This window comes from Cyanistes caeruleus, chromosome 1 (genome assembly GCF_971803275.1).
Source record: "Cyanistes caeruleus chromosome 1, bCyaCae1.hap1.1, whole genome shotgun sequence".
Classification (NCBI taxonomy): domain Eukaryota; kingdom Metazoa; phylum Chordata; class Aves; order Passeriformes; family Paridae; genus Cyanistes; species Cyanistes caeruleus.
This window is the reverse complement of record NC_141701.1, coordinates 144,519,046-144,545,904: the sequence shown is the minus strand read 5'-3', so window position 1 is coordinate 144,545,904 and position 26,859 is coordinate 144,519,046. Positions and strand designations below refer to the sequence as shown.

Below are 26,859 nucleotides of genomic sequence, written 5' to 3'. Positions count from 1 at the left end.
ATAAGACACTTCCATAAAACCATTGAGGGAATTGTGGGTCACTTCTCATATAGGAAATAAAGGGAAATGTAACCTTTCAGGTGTGGAAAAAGCTGGCGCAAGCAGAAAGGTTTGTTTCACTATGGATGTTTGAGAATAAAATTAAAGCTTAAAGCATGACAAGGGCCCTTCACATTTGACATTTCTGAAATCTTGGACAATCAAACACTGGAATATACTGCCTAGAGACAGCACAGCAATCCCATCACAGACAGCCCCTGCCAGGCTGGTTAAATACCAAGAATAACACAGCTATGATCCTGTGCAGCTGGATGGATCAAACATCTCCAGGTCCCTTCCAGCCACGTGATTCTTGAACTTTAAAAACTGCCTAAACTCTCCTGTGAAATGGAATTTAAAGTCTGAAGCTGTTTAAGTTACAGACAGTTTAGGAAGCATGGTGGTCAGGGGTTTAAGATGCAAAAATTGCCCTTCAGTCAAGCCATTAAGCAATTGAAAATTACTTACAAATTACATAATGAGCATACTTAGCTATAAACAATCCCCACTGGCCTAAAGCAGAGAGTTCAAAATAATTGCACACCTGTCTTAAAACACAGGGCAATGATGCCTCTGAATGTAGAGCAATCTCCATCACTTTCCCTACCTCAGCTATTTTAGAAATGCAACCAATTTGAGAATCTCAAAAGCAGGTTAAATTGGGAGGAGGAAGAAGAGAGGAATTATTCATACCAAGTACTGACAGGATAATTTCGAATGACAGATTCTTCTTTTTTCATTGCTTTTAACAAAAAAAGACACAAAACTCTGCTATAAATCACACTTTACCTTTATTGAAAACACAGTAAAAAAAAAGTTTCCTACAAAACATTCAGTGTAACATTTCAAACAAAGGAAAAAAAAACATATTACCACTGCTTTCCACGAAACAAAAAAAATCAGCCTAGCTAAGGCAACAGATATTTTCAATTTTTTTTGTAACACAACAAAATACCCACAACAAGAGAACATTATAAATCATAATTCTGGATGACCTAAAATGAACCAGGAAGGGTTTGGTGGGGAGAAGGTATCTACACCAAAAACTGTTGTGATTGAAATAACACTCAAAGCACAATTTTTCAGCTGTGTTATACCTTGGTCAGATACATCCATGTGAAAGAAAAGTCAGTTGCTCAAGACTGTGGAGTTTACAAAACCTAAAGCACAAATCAGACCAAGAGGGAACCACCAGTTCCATTCAGCATCTCCCACCCTCACACGGTTTATGGATTGTGCGTAATTTTTAATTATTTTTGTAAACTGTGATATTAACCAGTAACACCGCAGTGACAAACCTGAATGTGCACAGTGAAGGTACCTGCTGCCATCATCACAGCCCAGTCAGCAGCACCAACAGCTAAGAATTGTGGTTTTATGGTCATGCCATCCAAGCACACTTGAAGCCAATTCCATGTGACAGGGATCAGGGTGCCAGCAGCACCCTGAGAATATCCTCAGTCTCCTCACTGGGAATTTAAAAGACAAAATTTTTAATTTTTAAAGACAAGAGCAACATGTGATTTCTGTTTAGGTGGTATGCAGTTGGGTCCCAAACCCCACAGGAAAGGAAATGAACCTTTTTTGTGTACATGTGTTTCATACACACACACCAAGATTTCTCATGACCCAAATGTATCTTCTTTTTCTATCCACTTCTCTTTAAAGCAACAGAAATCACACCAAATAAGGCAAAAATACTTTGGAACTTACATTTAAGAAAGTAAAAGTGACTGAATTTTTTTTGTTATACTAAGCCAAGGAGGAGAAAGTACTCACTAAGATTTTGTGACTCTTAATAATTTTGGTCCAAACTGGAATAAACTCACGGTTATGGGGGAAAAGGGAAATCGTGCACGGGCTAATTTTCTTCTTAAGCATTTAAACACACCCACTGAATCCACTGCACAAGTATCACCATCATGCCACTTCTCTGAATGGTCAATTCACATGGGGAGAGAGGACCCAAAATATACTCACACACATGAAATACAAAATTCCAGAGAACAGGGGAAGAGCCTCACCTCAGCACCTCATAAAGCCTGACCCTGATGAGAAAACAAGAGCAGACACAAAGTGTGTCCACCTCCCACTGAGGGAGGCAGTGAGAGCTGAGGTCTCTCTGTACATCCCACAGTAGATGAGCTGCAGAGCAGGCCCACAAGAGGAGCCAGCCTGCAGTGACAGCCACCCAGGGGCTCCCAGCAGCCCAACCAGCTCATTCCCCTCACTGAAAAGTGGGGCTGTGCCCTCATACCACTGGAAGCTAAAAGCACAAATAGATGCAATGGCTAAACCCTCTCATTCATGATTCAAACTGACTTGAACTCTTGGTAATTTGTTAGAGGACCCTCTAGTGACAGGATTGCTTAAATGGAGTCTAGTGGTAAAAAATTAATAAAAGTGAACATTTTTGTAGTGGAAGAACAGTTCTAACAAGGTAATCTCTCTGTACAGGCTACATGGAAAAAGAAATTCATTAAAATCAAAGCAAGTGGCCCAATACTTCAATAGCTGGTACCTATGGAAGCAGGGAATAGATGAGGAATGCAAAATAAAGTCCTGTTCAGGACAGGAGCTTCATCCAGTGATGCCGACTATAAAACTTAATGTAATGGGGATAGGGAGAAAAGCAACAGCAACACTTGGGGTTAGTGATCAACAAACACCTAGAAGCAGCATTCCAAAGTGCTCAAGTAGGTACACATCTACATTCAGATACCTAAAAGCCTTTAAGGATTAGGATTTCCTAATTTCTATGTTGAAATAAGGCCTTCATACAGACAGTTTCTAAATAGCTTGGAATTCAGTATGTCAATATCAGCATTTACAGAATATTTCTCACACTATCTCTTTGACTGTTTGGAGTCATATTTGTTAAAACATTTAATGCTATATATATATTTTAAAAATTATGAGCACTAAATGAAACTAAAAAGTTATGATAAAATATGGTAATTAACATAAAAGTAGCAAGCATTCCCAGGTTTCTGTTGCCAAGACAGAGATACCTTCAGAAGTTCACAGGCTTCTATAAAAGTCCAAGATACTGTTTCATTGTGAATCACAAAGAAGGTTTCAAGAAGTGATGAATTTTTTTTTCAGTGTCAGTGAATTACTGGCTTATTTAGAGAACATACAATTGACATTTGTATACTAATGATACACAATCTTCTTTCTCTTTGAAAGAAGAGTTTTAGGTGCTACAGTTGTGAAATATTTCAAAACCCTTCAATTAAAATTGCCTTTAGTATGTTTTCTTACAGTACATAAATCAAATCTATGTGGATTCTTCTTCTATTTCATGTTTTGTCTGTCCCAAGGGGGCAAGGTAGAAAAGGGGACAGAAGCTATATCACCATGTGGCTGGTGGCTGTGGCCTTAGTTTGCACTTGCTGAATGGGATACATTTTTGTAAAGTTCAAATCCTGACAATGTGACTGATAAACTGCCAGATTACCAACAGCAACTTCAGTGTTCACGGGTTGGGGAGGGAAGTCAGTGTAGGTAATATTGTCTCAACTCAGCACTAAAATAACAACACAAATCCTAACACTAGGAGGTAGGGAATCTTATTTCATTAAAGCAATTAAAGCTTCACAGTTCACATTAACACTTTTAAATAAAACTAAGAGCATTTCTTTTTGAAGAGGTTATTTACATGGCCTTCATGTCCTGTCTCTGTTTAGAGTATTTCATCTTGATTTTAAAAAATGCTATTTTCAAGATCAGAGACGATGGTAAATAGAATTTAGCTGCTTTCTTGTTATTTCTAAATTTTAGACACCAGTCCACTAAGGGTAAGGCTCAGCTGCTGTACATACACTACCACCCCACTTCTGGAAGAGGAAAAAGAGATGGGAAATAACCTAAAGCATGCTTCAACAACTCAAGAAAAGACACATGCAGGAAGAGGCCAACAACTTTCTTTTTCTACCTTATTCCTTTCTAATTTAGACTGTAAATTCCTTAAGAAAAGGGCCATTGTGTCTTCACAGCACTGGGCACATGTGAGCACCTCAAGCAGCATCAGCTGCTGCACAGCCTCAGGTGAGTGGCAGAGACATGGTGGGATGGACAGGGGCTGCAGCCACCCCTGGTGACACAGAGGAGGATGTGCCACTCCTGGTGACACAGGAGGGGACATGTCCCCAGGATCTGCTCCCGTGTCCATCCTGCCAAGCACCTGCTGCAGGAGCTCCTGCCTGCACAGGCAGCCCAGCCCTCCCTCCACCGGTGCTCCAGGTGGTACTTGGGAACCAGACATGGAAAACAACTTGTCAAATTTTTAATCTCTATGACACTAAAACAGCCAACAGGCTCAAAGGTATCAGAGGAACAGGGCCAATAATAAACAGCACATTACAGACAGTAAACAAAGTTCCCTATGAATGCAAAACTGTAACTTGTACATTAAACCAATACTATTATTTTTTAGCTTAAAGTGATAAGCATGTGTGCTTTATGCTTAAAAACCCCACAAATATTACAGTTCTGCAATTGCATTTAATATTGTGCTACCAACACAGAAAAAAAAAGCCAAAAAACAGCTAAATTAAAACACTCAGTTTACATCTATTTTTTGGTCTTGTGTGGTATCTAGTTGAAGATGGAAGCATTGATGTGCTTTTTGCCTCATAAGAAGTGAGGCAGATGTTAATGTTACTAAGATCAGCTGTATATACCTTGAAGGTATAGACCACCTGACTCTACATGAGTCAAAATACTAGGAATGTATTGTCAATATCCATTAATGAATTACCAGTTGCTTGTACTTAAGTGACCATATGCTTCTGTGAAAAAGTATACAGTGACCTGTATCTTGCATGCAGTGACAAAGCTTTGCATAAGCATGTCATTTTCAAGGCCAAAGGCATATTTTAATGTAGACAGTGTCACAATATCAGCAGTTGATTTTAAAACAAAACACTGTCAGTAGTTACATAGGGTAGTTCTGAATTTCTCACCCATCTTGGAAACCACACAGCACCTCAACCATCTCAAAGAGTCCAGGGTAAAGTTTTCCCTAATGTAGCCTTAACCCACACATCTGCCTGCAGAATCCAGCAGAAGGGGTGGGGATAGTCGAGGCTCTAACATTTGTTTTGAAAAAGAGTTTTTAAAGTCTTGCCTGAAGCTTGGGTGCTTCTCGACAGGAACTGCCCCTGCTCAGTTGAAGTAATTGCCCAACTCACTTGCAGAAGCCACACACAAATTATAGTCCACCTTCTTCTGTGTTCTTGGGTCACTGATGCCATGACAAACACCTCTCCAAAGGCACAAAGAACAAGACCTATGCTGGTTCATACTCCTAGGTTTATTTCTAATATTAATTTCTTCAGAGTGTATTAACTGTCTTAACATTTTAACAGAAATATTTCTATAAAGCTAACTGGCCTCACACACCACGAGTCACCTGAACAATTAAGACATGAGAACAATTTTGGTCATACAATGAGTTGCATGAAAAAGTGAACACATGTCACCAGTTTTTAACTATGATGCCAATACATAAGGCTACAAGCTCTGAGAATATCTGACTGATGTCCCTAATAATATATCTCCCAGTATCTTAAATATAAACTCATTTTAGAACAACTTTTAATTATAGCTCTCTGTTATTGGTTGTAGAACTTAAAGATTTCTCACTAAAGTGTCAGCATTAAACAAAGAAAAGATGCTTGTAAATCTTAGTGAAATCAAGTAATTTTACTTTTTCTTCCAAGACTTGATACAACCCATCAACAGTCAGTTCAATAAACCTTGGATTTATACTAATCACACACACACAAAAAAAAAAGTAATTCTCTAGAATCATGTTTACTACAGAAATATTTACATTATGCCCCAGTTCAGGTCAGAAAAGGCAGCTGCAATAAAGAGAAATCCTCATGTGTACTGGAGCGTGATTTTTGAAGCACTTTAGGGGAAAACAACCAAGCAGACATTCACACACACAGCAATAAGGTCTACAGCCCAGAGCAGTCATCTCAGGAGAAAAGCCAAAGAGTTTCTGACACAAGGTTTACCTTACTTTGGAACCACACTGGAAACCAAGTTGTCACCAACTAAGACCTCAAACTACAGACAGGCAGTTTTGTTTTACACAAACGGGAAAAGAACAGGAAAATTTTCTGGCTCCCTACGTGATGGGCACTCAATGAAGGTGTCCCCATTCCAGTCTGTTTGAAGATTACCTGTGGCTGAGCAGGACAAAAGTGCAACCAGATTTTGAATACTTACTTGGTATTTTTCTTTACTATAAACTGCTTAAAGGATTCCTAAGGCTGCAAGGAAATGCTACAAGAAAGGACATTATCACTCACTGATGCCATCTTGAATCTAAGGCCTCTGAGCAGTTACACTGTAACACTGCAGAAATTCAAACTACCAAGACTGAACACACAAGTTTTACTTACCAAACCACCTATTGTCACCTCTATAACCTTAGAATTTAATTTATGATATCTACACATATGGGCCTATATACATGTTCATGTGTACATTAAAAAACAGGATAGTGACAGATAACTGGATTATGCCACTGAACAGAAATCCTGGTAACTGAAGTATAAATTCAGAGAAATTAAATTTGAATTAAAGATTGTAGAAAACTGCAACTGCAGCCTCCTAGGCCTGTGCTCCTTGCATCGATTCCAGGTACTGCTTACACACATCAAGAAGTGTGAAGCTCTTACTTGATGGAAAAGTTCATGGAGAATTTCACAGGGGGTACTGGGCAGGGGAAGGGACCTCCTGGGCACAACTGCTCACAGAACTGTGAGAGCTGTGACAGGGGGTCTACACAGCTTTTGACAAAGCATACTAGGCTCAGATTTAACACTGAAGTTAATGTTCATCTTGGATTTCCATAAGACATCGTTTGACCACCAATAAAGCAAGCTGGCATTTAGAGCCAAGGACAGAGAGCTGAAAACACTGGCCTGCCAAGAAAGCTCCATGACACAGCCTACTGCATCCAGCACCGAGGGAACTGTGATCTTTCCTGTCTTTTTTAACTCACTCTCAGTAGAGCTGTTTATCTCCTGTCACGGAGAATGACTCCAGGTACTTTACATTTCCAGTAAGGGTCATATTGGCCTTCAAGTGTATGTTTTCTTCTTTTCTTTTTTTCAATCAAGTCACAGAGTTATTCTTTATAGCTGTGTTTGTGTAAAACAGGAGGTACTGTGCATTCAAATGGTAGCAAATTTAAAAATAAGGATGTGAAACTTTCAACAAATAAAAAGGAATGCATTTTTCTCTTCAGCTTCCAGTCTTCAAGGCACCTCCTGCATTAACTTACTGGGAAATAAACAAGCAGACCAAAAGTTCACTGGAAAGAGAAGAATCTGACACACCTAATCTCCTCAGAAGCACACAGCATCAAAATGAGACAAGGCTCAAACCAAACTAACAACTAAAAGCAATATAAAAATGCTGATGAGATGACAGGAATGCCATGAGGTTGATGTTTTCAGCTCTGTTGATTGTAGGTGATTGTTATCACAGTGTTTTCTGATGGCCATTTGCAGAAGGCTTTGTCTCCGAGTCTCTTGGATTGTTTGACAGATGAAGTTTATCTAATCCTGCAAAACATTACAGAATAAGGAAAAACTAAGACTCCCCCTTGTTTCAGGCACACAGGTATCCAAAAGAACACAGACAATCCAAATTCTACATTGTGATTGTGGACTACACATTTGCTGAAGACCAGAACTGATGTTCTACCTCCCTGTAAGGATTACTTCTGAAAAATTCCCTCAGTGTTGTTTAAGTGAGAAAATCCATTACAGTGGGCAAGCATGGAATACAGAGAATCCTAACTTTCTACTTTTTAAATCACAGGCTCAGATATTAAGAACCAAGAAAGATTTGCAATAGTTTACCTTGTCACCTACAAAGACCTAAATAATTACCTAAAGTATTTATTTTAAACTATAACATCTTTTTGTAAATCATCCACTGCTGATCTTAAAGTCACTGGCAATGACCAAATCACTTCTCTAAACTATTTATATGTCTAACTACATTTTTTAGGACTACACTATTACTGATTTAGCTCTGTTTCCAGCCATTTGTTCTTATTGCACAATTCTTTACCCTGAGTGCTAATTCAAGTCTCACATCCTGTCCCAGGCAAGCAGTTGAATTACTCTTTTTCTTTTTTTTTTCCCTTGGGAGGGGGGAAGATGAAGAAAGCTGGTGAACTTAGCCATATTTCATTCAAAAGAGGTATGATGTCAGTCCTTTCTTGCTTGCTACAGTTACTCTCTGAAATCTCCTATCAAGTCTCTAAAGCTATGAATAAAACCTGGAAAGAGTTTCTTATTCATTTTGTGTAGACTACATTGAATGTTTTACTGAAGTGCCATGATGTATGAAGTTAAATCTCTTGCACTGTTGGAATTGAAATTCCAAAACTGACTGCACTACCACAAAACCAAAATCTCCTTAATATTGTCTTATTTGTAGTCTTAATATGTGAATTTTTTGGTCATAGGCCAATTTTGGTTCTCATTCTTTGAATTCCATGGGACAAAAGACACCATTTGTGATGTACAGCATGGAAAAACCAAATTTGTGCCAGGAAAGTGCACATTTCAGGGTTTGAGAGTCTCTACTTGTGTCAAATCCAGTGACCATTACCTTACTATGACTGCATTTTTATGTTTGTTAATCTGCCTTCAACATCTGTAATTTTTTATTGAACACTTTAATTATTTTACAACAATTTTAAACTAATCTTCTACCAGCACTCTGACAAGTGCTTGGATTTTGTTTCAGCATCACAATTCTGAAAGCAGTTAACTAACATGAAAACTAACATGAGTAACTTCCAGATGATGCAAACTGAACCCTTAATTACAAAAAACACTAAAGTTTCAACATTAATTCTTTCAATTTAAGCAAATACTACTCTAAGGATCTAAAGAGAGAGGAGCTTTGTTAATTAGTAAAAATAGGGCAACAACAATACAAAAATAAAAATTTCTCCTCTTAGTATCAAATGTGTTTCAATCTTTTCTTTTATGGTCAAGAAATATCAATGCAAAATTTGATGAAATTTTTGATGAAATCAGGTACAGGCTTTACTCAGACACTTCCTAAAGTTCTATATATTCTGTACAAAGATTTTCTGAATAGATGTTCCAAAATAAGTATGACAACAAAGTAGTTAAGATCTCTGCTAACTATTTTTAGGTAACTAACAAGCTGCTTTAAACAAAAAAGGAAAAAGCCAACCCATACACAAGTTGAAGTTTCAGTTTGGAATAACTGCTCATAGCAATGAGAATGTTTCTGAAGAAAAGACTGAAAATCCAACTGGAGATCAATAATTACCACAGGTGTATCATTAAAATCAACACTTTACCCCTAGCTCTGGACTCTTCAAAAAACAACACAATGTTATTCATCCTCACACCATAACTTGGAGAAATTTCCACAGAAAAAGTGTATTCTGTGAGCTGTGACAGAACATTACCAGTAGCACATCAAGGTGTCAGTGGTGGAGAAAGGGAGTGGTCAAGCACCCAGTGAACTTTCAGGGCTGTGTTACCTAATGCCTTCAGGAGCTCTTCTCGCACAGCAGAAGTGAATTTTCTGACCAGACACAACGTTGTCATGATAGCAAAGAGCAAGTTGTAAGATAACACAATATAGAAGTTCCCCAGCCAGTTGAACCTTCCAAAGTCTCCAAGGAGATCGAATCTGGTGATTCCTGTTATTATAAATATATAAAAATGTAATATCATAATATATAAATACATAGCATATATAATAAAGTATTTTAATATTTTTTTTTAAATAAATATTTCTAACTTTTTTAAGAAATGCAAAAATTTCCTTCTATTACATTTACATTTGGATGCAAAATTCTTACAGACAGCACACCAAAAGACACATGGCTAAACACACAAGACAATGTTGGTTGGTCACTACAAAACTGTAAGATACCTTCATCAAAATATTCTTTTAAATTTCATAGTAAAATGGTTGAATAATGGGAGTTGAAATGAATTGTCTATTCTAGGTAAGAACTTCATAATTTCAGTAAATGTGACTAGGAAAAACCAGCTTTAGTATGAAAACTACTTGAAACCTCAGCTTCTATAAAATCCTTCGTGATTCCAGAAACAAATGAAATGCACCTTGAGCTTTCTTTTTTTTTTTTTTTTTTTAAAAAAGATATAGGGAGCAAACAGCCTTTCTATGAGAGCCACAACATCTTATGGTAAACACTAAACCTTTTAAGTGTTCTTCCAGAGCACTGCTTTTGAAACCCAAGTTTAAAGACATCTTTCCGACTGCAGTTTTTCTCCTGGATACACCCACCACCAGAAGGAAAAGAGGCTGAAAGATGGTGCTGACAGGTCTCCTTCACAGGGCACCTCCAGCCCTGACACTTGGGCTTTGTGCTGATCAAAGGCCTGTCAATCACTAATTAAGTTGAACAACATTTTTCTGAAACATGGAAGCATCTACAGGGTGTAGGGCCCATTGCAGAAGGCAGAAGAGGAAGAAGTACAGGTTGCTCCTTTGTCAGGTGTCATGGAGTACTGCACTGAACACAGGGCAGAACATTGAGATGACAGCCACATGACCATTGTCTAGGATTCAAAAGCTGCTGTATTCCCAAAAATCCTTTGGCACAGATGATGTCAAAAGGAAGTGTGCCCTCACAGTAGTGCAGAAGCAGGAAGCTGACCCTGTCCCAGAACTAAAATGGCAGCAGCAAACGAGGCAATGACAAAGCAGCCCCAGCTCTGAAACTCCTGAAAGCTCCTGATTTTCTATCATCTTATTTTGAAAGTGTTTTGGGGCTTTTAAAAACTGACTTCAAAAGTGATAATAAATGAAGAGACAGAATTAAGGTTCAGTTGTACTTCTTCCAAGGCTAAATCCAACACTCTCATTGTAGCTGTATACCCAAGACTTGCAAGCCAGCTATCACACTGTTAAAAGCTACACACACTTGTTATACTCAGCATCAGTCATTTAAATTAAAACATGAGAATTGAATTTGGTCGAAGGAAAAAATACTGAAATTAAAACAAGTAGTTTCAAAGGATGAAACAAAACAATCACTGATGAAAACAGCAAAAGAGGCAGGGAGAAATATTAAAAAAAGCACAGAAGGTCTCAGCACAGAAAGAAGAAACCATCTGTCTGAATTAACTGGTAAAGAGATGAAGGACAATAAACACAGAGCTGCTTTCCCACTTGAAGGAAAACAGTGTCCTTAACATCCCCAAAGCAGCAAGCAGTGTTTTAGTCAGACTGTGGAGCCACATGAAAATTAAGAAAGTCAGGTTTGAATGTACAGGCTTCCAAAACTAAAGGAAAAGGAACAAAACAGGCAGAGAACTGGAATTCTCTGGAAAAGGAGAAACATTTGTTGATACATAGTGGTCCAGAAGAACAGTGAGCCATGGAGCAGTGTTGCAAGGACAAACAAATGAACCCTGACACTTCTGTTAGAGTAGGTAGGGAAATTATTGTCCATAAATTACATACAATTTCTTCTTACAAACAGAAAAAGTCACTGCTCTTTAGAAAAGTGACATAGGAACAATCTGTAAACTCATGGGAGGAAAAGGTTAAAAAGGTTTTGATTACTTTCTTACAGAAGTAGCCTCTACTCAGCCCACAGAGAAAAAAACAAGATTTTTAGTAACTCTTCAGTAACTGAACAAAAACTTGCATATCTAATGGCACAAGTACATACACACAAAAGTTGATGAAATTTTATCAAATAAACAGTTAAAAATTCCTCAGGTTAAAAGTAAGTAGTAGGCTTTAGACAGCACACACAAATAAAATTTAAATCCCCATTTGCTTGCATGTAATACTCAAGTGTAGAATTCTAGGAAAATTTCCATATGCTAGAGTTCAATTTTCTCTGGAATTCTTTGGTTTTGTATTCTTGACTATTAAGTGCCTTGCTCTCAATTGTTTCTCTGTGATTAGCAGTATGGTGCTGGTGGGAAACATTTCAGAAGGGCTACTAAAAGGCTGAAAAGTTCTGGGAAAATATGAGTTAACTTATTTAAGCAAAATAACTTAGTTTAAAACTTTCCTGGAGTTCCAGAAGAATGACAGATTAGACATATTCACCACCTATATATCTAATTAGAATGCTATGAAACACGTAAGAAACTATTTCCATTTTTAAAAGCTGAAGAAGGTCAGCACATGTATTAGATAACTTTTGCTTTTTCACCTTTCCCATAAGGATAAAGTCTAGTCTTTTCTGTATAGTCTAGAATCTTGCTTTTTTAATAAAGTGAAAAGACTATGAATCTGCTTAACATATTTATTTCTTTTCATCTATTCAGTGCCACAGGGCAGTGGCATGTAGTGCAACACACATTGATATTTCTGCAAAGCACCACATGACTCACTGTACTCTAATACACTCTATTAATCCTGTTTGGACAGCTGTGACTGTGCATTTGTTAGCTGTGTGTTAATTGTTCCATCTTTTTTCTTCTTTTATTTATCTCTATGGCAAACTATTCAGGAATTTCACTTGTTAGTCAGGTTTTTAAGTGAGTTTTACCATTAATCTGTTTCCTATGAGACAACAATGGACCCAGCGTGTACTTACTGCCACAGAATCTGGTTATTATCAACTGGTAATCTCATGGATCATTAACAATTAATTTTATTTTCTTTTAAACAAGTCTTGAATACAGTAACTTAGTGGACACAAACTTATGTTACAATTCTATTCCAAAACAGTGATTTTTCTGTGTAACATCTGGCTCCGCATGCAAGAACTATTTCACTTCTTAGGCCTTTTTCATACTGGTTATACTTTAAACCTGCACTGCTTTAAGTACTTGAATTACTCTTCTGCATTTTTGTGGAGTTTTACTACAGACTTTTTTAAAGTAAGTTCGAGAACACCTATTAAGATTCAATGCTCCAAAATGCATTCCAGAGGGTTTTTCATTTGCTATAGAAATAATTTATAGTTTATTAAAATACTTCATCTGTAGATATATGTAGTATCAGAATATACAATATAATTTACTGGAAAATTATGAACTACTCTTGACTCAAGAGTATTCTCCCTGAAAGGAAAAACCAACTACAGAACTACTGAGCACACACTGCTGATCTGTGGGCCTGAGCTCAAACTTCTAAGCTTGTACTTGAGACTTGTACAGCCTGAGGTGAAGATTCTTGTTTTGTTCTATTTAATGTTCCCAATGAAATTCACATTAGCTACAAGGATTCTGCATGACTTAAAACATGTAATAGCCTTGCAATTTAACTTCAAGAATTCAAGCTGAAGATTACCTAATTAAAGTGAAGATACAACACGTCTTTCCAACTGGTTAAAACAGCTTAACTACTTTAAATGCTACTGCCAATCCTTAGCAATAAAATCAGCTCTTCAGTTCTGATATTGTAGACTCCAAATTGTTAAATTTTAAAAATTAAGTTAACAAAAAATACAAGGATGCTACTGTAAGGAAAGCAAAAGGAGCCTGATATCACGGCTGATTAAACTTATTTAATGAGGAATCATTAACTGTTTTTAAAAAGCATTTGCACTCAGTGTTACCTCAAATTTCAGAAACCAAATCTCAAATGTATTTTTTGACAGTGAGCATGAAATTATTTCATACTGCTCTGGACAATCAGTTTTCCTGTACTTTCATCTCACAATCCATTTTAAGAAGTTTCAAATCTGACCTTCTTAAATAACAGTCTCTAAAAATTGCTTAGAATATTTTCTTTTTAGAAAGTATGTTCTGCAGTTCATGTACACAGATGTGTGTTCTACAGTTCATGTTCATGTAGAAATGAAGGCCAAAGATACATGCTTTTTCCACTGAAAGTGATGGCAAGTTACATACATATTATGGGAAATACAGCTACAGGCTCTTTTTTTTTTCTTGCATTTTTTAATTCAAGTAAACATCTTTCAGAATGATGTTACTTCCATTTCACTTACCCAGTGTCCTTGACATCACTGGCAAAGCAGAGCTCAGCACCAAGATTGAGACACAGTTTCCAATTATCTGTATGAAAATGACAAACAGCATTTAAATGATAAATGGGATTTCTGAAGGGAACACAAAGAAAAACAGTGGTCAAGATGAAAAAGAATTCTTAAAAGGCACATTCTTCAAATTGAACCTAAAGCAATTTACAGTAACATATTGTTAGTCTTGCTGACTTCTGTCACTCCACTCCACATGGTGTCAAACAAGATGAAGATGATCCAAGAAAAAAATCAAATATGTATTCATGTGCTTTTAATCAAAGTGTTATGCATGCTCAGACTCAAAATTATTCAAAAGAACCATGTTGCAAAGTATCAACTGTTTACTTACTTCCTGTGAATGTTTTATAAAAGAACAATTCCATGGGCTTAGAATGGATGACTGATACATCAGCTTAAGCCTTGGATGTAACTGCTTGCAGGATTAGCACTATTTAAAAAATTACAACAAAGAGCTTCCTTTCAATGCAATGCCTGTTGTCTACTTTAAATAATACAAAAAAAATTCACAGCTGTTAGATTTTACTCTTGTTCTTGTAAAACCTTTAAAAAGAGTAATTGAAACTTTCTTTCACAAGGGATCATTTTCTTCAGGTCTGGTTCTATCAGAAGCCAAAAGGAAAAAAAAAAAACAAACTTGAAAGTTGGTAGACATTTGTACATTAAGTATTTATTTCCACATTATTCCTGGTGTAAACAATCAACAGGAAATATTAAGAACATTCCAATTCTCTCCTATTTATTACTTTAATCATTCTGCATGCATACCCACTTTCTCACTTCCAACAATTTGTAGTAAAAGTATCATAATCCATTACTTCAAGAAAAAAAATTAGAAACAATGAAACATACTGAAAAAATAATTAAATTCAACATCCGTTCCTTGGTTACTGATCACTTCCCCATGTCAGCTGTGGGAATATTTTGCCAAAAATCTAGGCATGTTCCTCCAAATTAGGTAACAGCATTGGTTATTCTAAAGCCAGTGCTAAATTGTAGAAAGTCAAATTAGCTTCAGATTGCAAAATGTTGCTGAATAGCCATCCTCAGTCTTAGTTTCATTATTCAAATTTGAATCACTTTGTCTTATTACTTCTAGCAACCACACTGTTCAGATCTCAAACAAGCTCCCTGAAGTACAGTTAACACAATCAAAGTTACTCATTAGCAGTAAGTTCCCTTTGAAGGAAGTTCTTTCACTTGCTTTTCTATAGCCAGTTAACAAGCTCTGCCATTCCTGGCTTTTTACAAGTGAATGGATGCCATCCAAACTAAACAGAGCACATCCTTTTTCCCACTCATTCAGCATTTTGACAATCTTCCAGTTTGTGTTTACACAGCTTACAAACAAATACTGATCACTGCAAATGAGCCATTCAGGGCAATTAAATAAGAGAGTCAGCTTGTCTTGGGTGGCAAGAAAGACAGGAGGGGCCATCCCCATCCCAGACTGTACCTTACCTTTGTCATAGTTGTATCATCCTTCCTGGGAGTGAAATTCTCAAAAAAACGAAGACTGTAGAAGCCAACGACAGAAGATACCATAAGATAGCTGTGAGAATCAAGGAAAAAAGGAACCTCCAAGGAATGCAAGTTTCACTCAAGTTCTCACCAGTCTAAAAGTCTTAAGAACTAAAGAAAAGGAAGCAAATCCACTTCAAGTGTTTGAGAAGGACTATCTTTCTTCCTTCCAGGTTAGTGCCTTGTTGTATTACCAGTGTCCCAGAAAAGTAGACAGAATACCTGTTAACAGACAGAATTCTTTCAGAAAGGATACAAAATCAAAATGATTTCAAGTGCTGCTCCCACAAAGCCAAAGGTGGATAAGGAGGCATTTCCTATTCCAGGTCCCTAGAAGGAAAAAAATACTTTGCATAACTAAATAAGATACATGCAACAGTTCAAATAGTCAACTTCTACCCATAACAAAACTTGTAACAGGTATTTCATGTAACAGGTTCCATGAAATATAGCCTTTTCTCAATTCAGTGTTTCAGGGGCATTCTGATGTCCCACCCTCCAAGTCCCCCCACCCCATGCAATGGCACCAGCAGCTTTCAAACTGCAGTGAAATGCATGGCAAAGACACATCTGCAAACTCCAGATTACTGATCTGCTTCATTGCATCATTCTATCTACATGAAGCTTCTGCACTATTTTAGTAGGAACTCACTACAACATGACATATAATAAATGTTTGTGTGGGCACAAGAATGAAACCTAGCAGCCAAGTCAAGGTCAAGGCACATTAGTTTCCATGTTATTAAAGCAAAAGCTCTTGCACTTCTGCAAGGCTTCCAAAGCTTTATTACAATTATAAAAATTGTAAGAGAAGATTACTTTACCCCTGATCCCTTTGGCATTGCAGTCTCATCAACCAACAGGTAAAGAATGTTGAGAGCAACTAAAAGAACTGAAAAGGACTATAAAAAAAGTAGAAAGTCATGTTATTGACAAGTATTCCACATTTTTAAAATCTACACATTTATCCTCATCAGACTCCATTATGTCAAGTTTCTTATAAATGGTCAAGAAAAGATTATCAAGATTGCTGTTTAAACACTCATCACAAAAAATTTAATACTACTCCCTCAAATAACCAAAGAACTCTTCATACTTTTTGCTGGGGGAAAAAATGAAAATTCTTACTGTCCAAATCAGGAGCAATATCATGACAGCTGGATAAACTAAATTCCTTTCCCAAGCAGAAGCTTTTTTCCTCCGTTCTGTTCAAAAAAGAAAAAACATTAAGCCTAATACCACAGATCACCTTAGAATAAAACAAAACAAGTAAGAACCATTGTATGAATCATTCCGCTATCTGTAAGCTCACTATAAATGTAAGTAACAACAAGATCCTGATCTGGAACAAACATCAGCCAGTTCATAAGAACATCCACCCTGTACAACTATACAAAACAATAGCAAAAATATGAAGCCTCTCTAGAGAAAGGCTGGGGAGACAGAGACAGGCAGATTTTCCTTAGAGGTATGTTTCCCCATAACCTTTTCTTCCCTTAGCAAACAGCAGTTCCACAAAGTTTAAAATCTGCTGAATTTACAAATACACAGCTTACATGTATATTTTAGCATGACCTAAAGGGACAGAACAGAATTTCAGATATTTAAACAGTATTTTCCTTTTGCAAGGTAGGAAAGACAAAACTAACTTCACTGAAAATTAGCATGTGCAAGAAAAGAAAACACTTGAATTTTACAGAAATAATTCAAACACAAAAAGGAATGTCCTAGATCAGCCCAAACATTCATAAGCATATTATACATTAAAAGCTCCATGAAAAGAAGTGTTGTAATTTCTCTAAAAGAATGTTAAAAATAAGATCCAAATCAGACTCCTTAGTTAATTTATTTTGTTGGAGGGGTGCAATGATTTCATGTAATGTATTTGCAAATGCACAAATTTGGTTAAGAACAAACTGGAATCAATCAAGCAACTACTCCAAACTGAACACAGCACCTTAAGGTCATTTAGTAAACTACAGTCTACATGAAACACTAAAAAGTTCATTACCTAGATTTGTTTTCTTGCTTTTCACTTTTTCAAGCTCACGTTCCAACTCTACCGTCTGGTATTCCACTGTGGAAGATACACCTTTTAAAACAAAAGACATAATTTTCTTTTAGATGTGACTGCAAGGCACACAGTGACAGTTTGGATTTCGGAAGCATCGCATTAGCATTTGTGACTTGAAACTGGAGGTGATTTGAGAGATTTGAGATTTGAGATTCTTCAAATACTTTCCAGAAACAGCAGTCTACCCAGAAGAGTTCAGCACAGAGGTTTCAGCATCATCTCTGATCCCAGCCTGTTCTTCTCATGCTGAACTTTCACACAAGTCCAATTACCCAGTCATAGTGTGACAGACAAGATGCCTCAAATGCCTCATTCTTAAATCCTTATATGATTCTTGCACCAAGATGTAAAGAACCCCCCGATGCCCTTCGGGAGCATTATTATTTAGCAAAAGTAGGTCTTTACTTTTAAAGTGGCCAAAGTTCCAGATTCAGCTTCTGCCCCTCCCTCCCTTTCCTCAGAAAGCTGTTTCCATACTGCTGACCTGCTTGCTGATGGATCTTCTGCTCATACCAGCTTGCCTGCTCCGTGTCTCCATGCCACAAACAGGTATTTCCACAACCACCCATGAGACCAACCTCTTCCACTTTCCAGCTTCCAACATACACATCACTGTTGTGTGACTCCTCATACTTTCTCCTGTACATCAGCTTAGCCCTGACAACCATCATTTTAATTCCTTTGTTCCTACTAATCTTCTGCCTGAAAGCTGCTCTTCAACTTTTCTTCCTGTCCCAAAGCAGCCTTGAGGAAACCCAAACCACTTTCTCTCTCCATCCTTTTTCTCTTCAACCTTCCATTTTCTTCCAACCACTCCTCTTTCCCAGTGCAAACACACTGGGGTTTCCCTCCTTGATGCCAATTCCTCTACAAACCCTGCACAGTGTTCAGGCACTGACACAGCTCTGCAATGCTGACTAGAGACCTGCTGTTTCAGTTCCCATCCCATTATTTCTGCTTCAGCTTTCACTCTCTGCAATCACAACCTGGAAATATTCTGCTTGGGATAAGTTAGAAACACCCTCCACCCAAGGGATGAAAGTGGGGCAATCTCACCTGAAAGTTAAGGGCTCATATTTTCCCTGTCTATTCTAGGCCAATTTCACTCTGCAATAACACACCATGGCAGTGACAGTTCAGGTCAGTTTAAGGTCTAAAACCCAAAGTCCTCTCTGTTGTTCTTTTGCTGATTTACATTCACACCCTTCACCTGGTGGCCATTCCTTACCCTCGGCTAACCTGTAAGAGCACCATGCTCCATGTACTTTTTTTAAACAGTCTCTAATAAATTTATATGATATTAATATGCTTGTCCAGGCTTTTATCTCAGATCTTGACTACTTGCCTACAAAATCTAAATAGCACTTAGGCTGCTGGCACAGTAACACTACTTTGTAGTCCAGTCTCATTATTTCCTTATTTTCTGTTGTCTTCTCATCCATTCAGCAACCTCAGTACAAGAAAAAAGGTGACTATTTTTATTGCAGACTATTAAATACTGATTTGTTCAATGCAGTCAAATCATCAATGAAACATCCATTTAAAATTTTAAATGTTTAATTGAATTAACTGAATATTTCCTTTGCACACATTTTTGCATATAACACATAACTTCTGTGCTATGTCTAAACATTTATCTTGGATATCAGTGACATAATGAATATGGGGGAATATTTGCAGGGCTTCAAATATATAAATATCTCTAATCTCAGGACTATCCAGTAAGACCTATACACATTGTTACATTACAACACCTTATCACTTGAAGTGCCTGAAATACAAATGTCAGTTTCATTTCCTCAGTGTGTTTTTGAAAAATTAATCATAATACACAGCTTTTTAGAAAAAGTCTTTTAAAAAACACAGGCTAATTACCACTACAAAATAAGCTTTTGTGATGATGCATTTCCCCCAAAAAAGTCTAAAACATCTGTTTTATGGAATGACTAATTACTGTTACGTGGGAAAATGGACAGCTATAGAGCTCAGTGGGAAAAACACTTTCATGGAAGCAGTTGAACAAGAAGGAAAACTCAAGTCAGCATCTGAGGTCGTCTTCTTCTCTGTAAGTGATTCAGGAGTCTCTGAGGAAAAGCTCAGTTCAAGATATATACATATATATGTTTTTTATTTCCCTCAATATAAAAATCCACACTGATTTCATGGGAGTCTATCCAACAAATCAGTCATCACAGTAGGTCCCTTAGATACAGGTCAGTAGAAATTCTGAATCATATCTAAGTGCAGTTATAGTTCCTCCTTAAAAATAGTTGCAAACAACAGGTTGCTACACAAAAGGATATTTTACGAGAGAGGCAAAGTTTCAGATCAGTCAAAAGAGTATTTGAAAAGGATGCAGCTAAATTCTTAAAAGCTCTCTAACATTAGCTTTATTTCAAACACGCACAAAGTTCAATGTCAGCGCTGTCTAGCCAATAAATCAAATTGGTAGACGAGACTTGTTTGGACTAGCAATGAAAAGTTAGAAGGGATTCTCCAAGAAAGCCACAAAGCAGCTCATTTAAGGTCAATTTAACGGTATTATTCTGTTTTTCTTCCAGCCCCGACATAAGATTTCAGTACCTCAAAGGAAATTGTAAGAGTATCTATTTGCATTCCCCCAAGGTGATTGGCAGTTCACCACCAATTAGTTCAAAATTACACTGTTACTAGTGTGCAATAAAAACAACACCTTTCATCTTTCTTACATAGGTAAGGATACCTTCAGAGCCAATAACTTTGATCAAGTAAGTATTTTTGATCCTACCCCACCCGTCTCTTTGGATCCAGGAAAACTAATAGCTGAAGGCAACTTTTTTCTTTTAATATAAAAAAGTCCCAGCTTTATTCTTCAACTGTAGGAGTGATGTGGGTACTGAAATATAATACACTGGAAACAAACATTTTCCCAAAGCCCAGTATCTCTTCAATAGATAAAAATACTAGGGTAGATAACACAATCAAACTTTCCCCTCCCTCCTCCTCCAATTTTCAGTTAGACACTGCAGACACCTGAGGAGGAAGAAAATTAGTTCCCACAAAGAAGATCTACAGTTTCACAGATAGATTTATTTTCAAATATGAAAAGCTTTACAGTCATCAAGTATCACTTAAGCCTCTGCTCTGGTCCTCTTCATTTTAATAAAAATTTGACTCTTTAGATACACATATAAATAAAGTATGTATTTCACAGCACTTTACTGCAAACCTGCCCAGCAGGGTTACTTATGCACCAGGGATTTCTACCACCAACACTGTGGAAGAGTTGTAAAAGCCACGGCAGAGGAAGTGTGTAGCTGAATATATCTGCCATGATACAGCAACAGACACAATCTGTGTGCTAAAACACAGATTATGGCCTCTAACATTACAGCCCAACATTTAACTGATGTAATTAGCACCACCCCCATTTATATACACTTTTTTCAAATGCAATAAACATGGTAAACATGACCCTTCATAGTTCTGGATTTAACAATGTCAATGTTTCCAGTATAATTTGTATGTATTAGAAAGACTTCTGGAAGAGAAGATGAACGTTTCCATGCTTGCCATAATGAGAACCATGCTTAAATTGACTAAAGTATCTACTCACAAAATCCTGTAGAGTATCTTCTTGCATATATAACATCTTTCCCCAACTGCATGCTATGTGCAAGTTTAGATTTTCATTTACTTTTCAGCTTAAGTCCATTAATTTTCTCTATCCACTAACCTAGGGGTTTTCAAGCATTCCTTTAGATGGGGGTGTCAATGTCATTCCCTCAGCATTGGAAACAGAGGGAATTCAGTCTCTCTCCTGTCTCAGGACATTTAAGCCCCACGTCTTTCACTGCTCAAGAGCAGGCTGGTGAGTGCTCCATGGAATATGGGTGGGCTGCAGTTCCACTCTTCACTGAATAACAAGCCATGTGCTGAAAGCAAATCCAGTTGCTTGGCTGGTGTTAGGGGAGCTCCCAGCACACATCCTAAATCCATATCCAGGTTTGTACTGGACAGGCACTGTACTGAAGCCACCTACAGACAGCCTAGGTCCACTCCGTAAGTGTAATTAAACTGCAACATAAGCAACTGTTGAGAGACTTCTGCAAGAAAAAGAGCAGCCAAGCATCACCTAAACAATCCCATTCCCCCTGTGAATAGCAAACCCCTCTCTGCACTACTTCCAGTAGATTCTTGAATAACTATAGGGTCATTGCTCTGTGTTGTACACAAGCAGAATCACCATGACAACATAAAATATTCAGTATCAAATATTTTACAGTTCCCAGATAACATCAAACAGACAGAATGATTATCATTACCCCATCACAGCTTCAAAGACACCCACTGCATGCACCTTTTTGTGTGCCTGTGTGTGAATGCACATACATGCATGTGTCACTATAAACACCTGAAAAGGTAAATGTTACTTTTAAACTGCAGTGATGGCTGATTTCAGCACAAAGAAGTCCCTACTCCTCCAATAAGATGACCACCATGATCTCTGCAATCAAACATACTTCCCCTGACAAAGCAACTTTGAAAGGATACTTAATGAGACCTCAAAGAAGGAAAGATTGAGATATATGACAGAAGACTGAAAATCACGAGAGAAAAAACAGGAAATTTAAAAAATAAGGCTAAGATAAATCATCATGACACATTGTTGTGCTGTCTTACATGAAAATTCCTTGGCTTTAGAAACTGCAGTAATTGTATAAATTACAGATGGATGGCTTATCCATGGAGCTAAAAGCACATCATAAGATTCATATAACATGATTTCCAGGTTTATAGAACCAATACATTTTCCATAGTTGGTGCCTGCCATGTTGCAACACTCCTTTCTATTCTAAGCCAAAGCTTCATATTGTTCATTAAATACTTTATAACAGAAACACCTTATCAAGAAATGCAAAATTGTAAGACTAAATACAGTAAGTCTGAAAACATTTTTATAATTACCAATTTCCATTACTTATTAATAGAATGTTTTTAATTATTAAATTCACCAAATAACTCCTAGAATATAAAGGAGTGCTCTGATTTTTAATGATTACTACCTAAGATTTTAAATAATCAACTGAAACACAAAATATCATCCAAATTAAAAACAAAACTCATATTGCAGGAAGTCAAGCTTCTTGCTAATTAAGTTCACTGTCCTTCAAACAAGGCTGAAATAGAGTCATTTACCAATCCAAGCTATTTTGCAGTAAGGGTGGTGGGTCTGGACAACCACTCAATTGCACTCTCAGGCTCAGAACATTCCCCCATTAGAGAGCTGACACACAATTCAAAAACAAAACCAAAGCAAACCCCACATACACAAGAGCCAATCTTGGAAAACCCAGTGAGGAAATGTACACCTGTAGCATTTGTTACAGGCTAAGATGTTGAAATTTTCTGGTTTGAAAGAAGAGGCTACACAACAGTGAGACCAATACTCCTGACCAGAACCACTCTACCCTAAATATTGCATCTGAAGCAGTACCATTACAGGTATAGCCTACATACCATTAAGCTTCCTCTGAATTGCTTCTTCCTCTAAAGTGATGATATACATCTGCTCATCTAGGTCTTCCAGGATCTGTATTTGGAAACAGAAACATGAACTGAGTCTCAGAGACATTTGTTTTCCTGACTGCACTTACATAATCAGATTCACATTGCTCCTGTAACCTGTAGTTTAAATATACAGTCTGCAACTTCACAATAGTGACACAAATAAGATCTTCACAGAAGATTATTCTATTCTGTTATACAGTTGTATCTTTACTGTAAGCAAAGTTACTTCAAAGTTTTTATTTCAAGTTAAGGCTTTTATGTTCAGTTTCAATCTAAAGAGACAGAACAGTATGTCTGACCTACATGCAAATCGTATCAACCTTCACACCCAATTCAAACAAAAATAACTAAAGATTTTGAAAAATTGTATTAAAAAGCAACTTTTCACGTAAGCCAGTATTTCATGCAAACAGAAATTACTATTGGAAGCTAAAAACCAAATAAATGAAACCAGTCTACCTCAGCTACCAGATTCTTTGAGACTAAAGATAATAATGGTAGGTATTTTCTTCATATTTCCGAGGTTGAACTGACTAATGAAAAGGAATGCAAGATCCAAGTGCACCCAAATTTTAATAAATACAAACTAGGACACCAAAGTCACTAGAGCACTTGTCTTCCCTCACAGCATTCAGAGCATGAACTAAAGAGCATCTATGTGTAACAAGCTCTTAAAGATGACAACTACCCATATTTCACCCATCTGTGCGTACCCCCAGATACCCTTCTTGTTATCCAGACTTTCTTCGCTCTTGTACTCTGCTCCTGAACTCAGAATATGCCCACACTTTTCAGACACAGATAAAACGCAGCAGGAAATACTGGCAATAAATAGTATTAGTAGCAATGACATAAATTGAAAAATCAGAAGTCGTCTGTATTATGATAAGAAAACCTTTGGATAAAAACAGGCTTTTGTGCTATATGAAAAAACATGAAACAAGTACAAAAATAGTGGTTATAGAAACTCTGATGAACTGAAGAGTTCTGTAGAAGTGTAAGCATTCTAGAAGAAAGTACCAAAACACCATTCTAGTTCCTCCCAGGTAGCACAGGAGGACAGAATTGTGTAGCACTTACTGTCGGCTTCACCAGCAATTGACCCATTACTGTAAACATCCGTGAGAGCCCCACTGGCGTGCACACTGCAGAGGAAGGAAGAGCATGCAGAACAGTCATCTGACAGTCAAAGACCAGTTTTTTATTTGGATGCTTTGTGTGCTATTCCACATATAACTATTTTTCGGTTTTGAGAAGAAATGTGAGAGCTTAAAGCTCCAATATGAACTTTTAAGCACATTTTGAACAAGACAAGCATCTCTCCTCTCCAAGAGCTTAACTAATTTTTTTTCTTTTTAATCAACAACACCATATAATCAGAGATCTTAAACTTGCTCAACTAATTAATTTATTCAAAGCATATGGCACCAGAGGCTATGTCTTCACTAGTAAATTCAGCAGTACCAGGATGTATTCCTGGGCTTTAAAACTGGATTGCCTACACCAGTAAACTGTTAAAACTATTCCTGGCATTATTTCCACTGGGCCAGCTAACACTCCCCCAAAATGATTCTCAGTGCAGCTCTGGAGTTCAGGCAGCCCAGGGACCATTATCATGAGCCAAAGCTGCAGAGACACCTGCTAACTGCAGTATCCTGGATGGAGTGACACTGGCTGGCCACAGCACTGGAGAACATCTCAGGCACATTTCATCTTTTAGCATAGGTGTAGCTGCAAGGCCAAGTGATCCTGAAGCTGCTTTGCTCTGAAAGTTATCCTTCAATTTCCATTGACAGTAGGCTCAGCTACCAGACTTTAGGTTATTTTCTATGAAGTAACAACAGGTCCTTTCTGATCCTAGCCTGTGATGGTTTTCAGGAATGGTACATGTATGCTTCTTGGGAGAAAGGCTGAACCACAATAATAGAAAATTTTTAGTAGAAAACAACAGTTTAGGGAAAACAGCTTTCAAATACTGAAATGTGTTGGAGACAAAGGAATTTATAACAATATGGATAAGCATATACATCTTATAATAAAACATCATTATAATAAAACACTTGTCATAAAAAGGAGACAAGATTTTATTGTGAAGATTGCATTTCTTTTTATTAACTAGTGTTTCACTGTAACCACTGTGTATTACAGGAAAAATATAACAGTATTCAAAAATCTAACTTAATCTAGCCTGTCTTTACTACAGAAGAATCCTGCAGGAAAAGGAAAAAAGAAAAATGAAGTGATGCTCCAAATCACCTCTGCAATGGGCTTTACTCAAATACTGCTTCAGCAACTAAACCAGATGAAGATCTAAAGCTTTACCCCAGCAGCTGCCCTCCTGCTGTATACTACCCTTTCAGCTACACAGATCTAACAGCTTGGAGGGCCTTCACCTCAGTGATTTTCTTAAGTTACACATTTCCAAAACCTAGCATTTAGTCACAATAATTTAGGTGAACTGGTTAACAAGAGCCCCAGAACAGAGGCTGAGTTTTCAGCTCTGTTGAAGCAAACTGCAGGGCAGATTTCAAGTTTTGTAAACCAACTTCCCATTAAAGTGTTCAGCACCTCTGTGAATGCCACTCTGGAACAGCCTGCATGAGATGTTGAGAAGCACATTGTTTAATCCTCCCACCTTCCTCCCAAGTGGATTTAAGAATCTGCACATACAGTGAAGCTAAGGAGACTCACGAGGTCTCTTTCATAGATCTGTTTAAAGGATATCACAAATTATCATTCCCCACCCTTTCTCCACAGTGACAGCCCCAGGTAAACTTTGGACCTGTCAAGCTTGGAGAAGAGATGAAACCAATCTAGTAATCTAGAAAGGGAGAGGTTCTGTCCCTCTCAGCAATTTTCTAGAAATTATTTAAGGAGGGGGCTGAGATTATAAATGGGATTTGGAGCCTTCCATCATGTTTCTTATTCCCCTAAGCATGGATGACTGAGCTCTGCTTAGGAGCAGGAGTCAGTGTAAGGTTGTATTTTTACTTCATTTGTTTCAAATGCAATTGTGTAACTGACCTGCAGACCAGCCAGAGACCAGCTGTGATTATGAAAGCTGGATGCACTGTCTTCCACCTCCTGCCTATACAGCAGTATTTTCAATTACAAAAGGAAGAATGGTAGTTTACTGAATATAGGACAAAATGTTCCAAAATAATTTTCTCACCATACTAGTGGTCTCCTGCAGACATTTCATTTAAAAATTGTGCTTTTCTTTGCAGAATGGAGTCCCTATTTCAACTACCTGCCTTAACAAGTTAGAAGTCGAAATTGTTTTGGATGAGGTGTAAAGTTTCTCAAAAATTGAAAATGTAAAGTACCATTTATTTGAACTTCAGAACCCAAACCTAACAAATTCACACCTAAATTTAATCATAAAAAGAAAATCCCACTCAACTTTTACAATCAAAAAGTTTCCCTTAACCATAAAAAAGAAATTTAACACAACACACAAAAAAATCTCCCACCAAAATATCATTCATCTTTTGGAAATAAAGATTTTTGAGGAAAACACTTACACAGAAGTAACAAGCATCCCATCAGTGATATACAGGAATATAAATACGGGAGGTAGAATTCCCAGAGGTCTGTAAAGAAAACATTGAGCACAGCTTTAGCTTATTACCAAGAGGCTACTTATGTCACA

At 37.3% G+C, this 26,859-nt stretch overlaps 1 protein-coding gene across 2 annotated transcripts in view; it reads right to left on the bottom strand.

The window, feature by feature from the left end:
• Positions 1 to 813: 813 nt before the first annotated feature.
• LMBR1 (limb development membrane protein 1) overlaps positions 814 to 26,859 on the bottom strand; it is a 68,931-nt gene continuing 42,885 nt past the window's right edge. For both annotated transcript variants that reach the window (XM_086865282.1, XM_086865292.1), the window contains 11 exons: positions 26,732 to 26,800; positions 24,288 to 24,352; positions 23,157 to 23,229; positions 17,595 to 17,675; positions 16,712 to 16,788; positions 16,408 to 16,485; positions 15,840 to 15,913; positions 15,524 to 15,614; positions 14,012 to 14,078; positions 9,602 to 9,763; positions 814 to 7,628 (listed from right to left, as the gene is read on the bottom strand). In XM_086865282.1, coding sequence (XP_086721408.1) covers positions 7,546 to 7,628; positions 9,602 to 9,763; positions 14,012 to 14,078; positions 15,524 to 15,614; positions 15,840 to 15,913; positions 16,408 to 16,485; positions 16,712 to 16,788; positions 17,595 to 17,675; positions 23,157 to 23,229; positions 24,288 to 24,352; positions 26,732 to 26,800 — 920 coding nt within the window. In that variant the 3' untranslated portion in view covers positions 814 to 7,545. The remainder of the gene's footprint in view (positions 7,629 to 9,601; positions 9,764 to 14,011; positions 14,079 to 15,523; positions 15,615 to 15,839; positions 15,914 to 16,407; positions 16,486 to 16,711; positions 16,789 to 17,594; positions 17,676 to 23,156; positions 23,230 to 24,287; positions 24,353 to 26,731; positions 26,801 to 26,859) is intronic.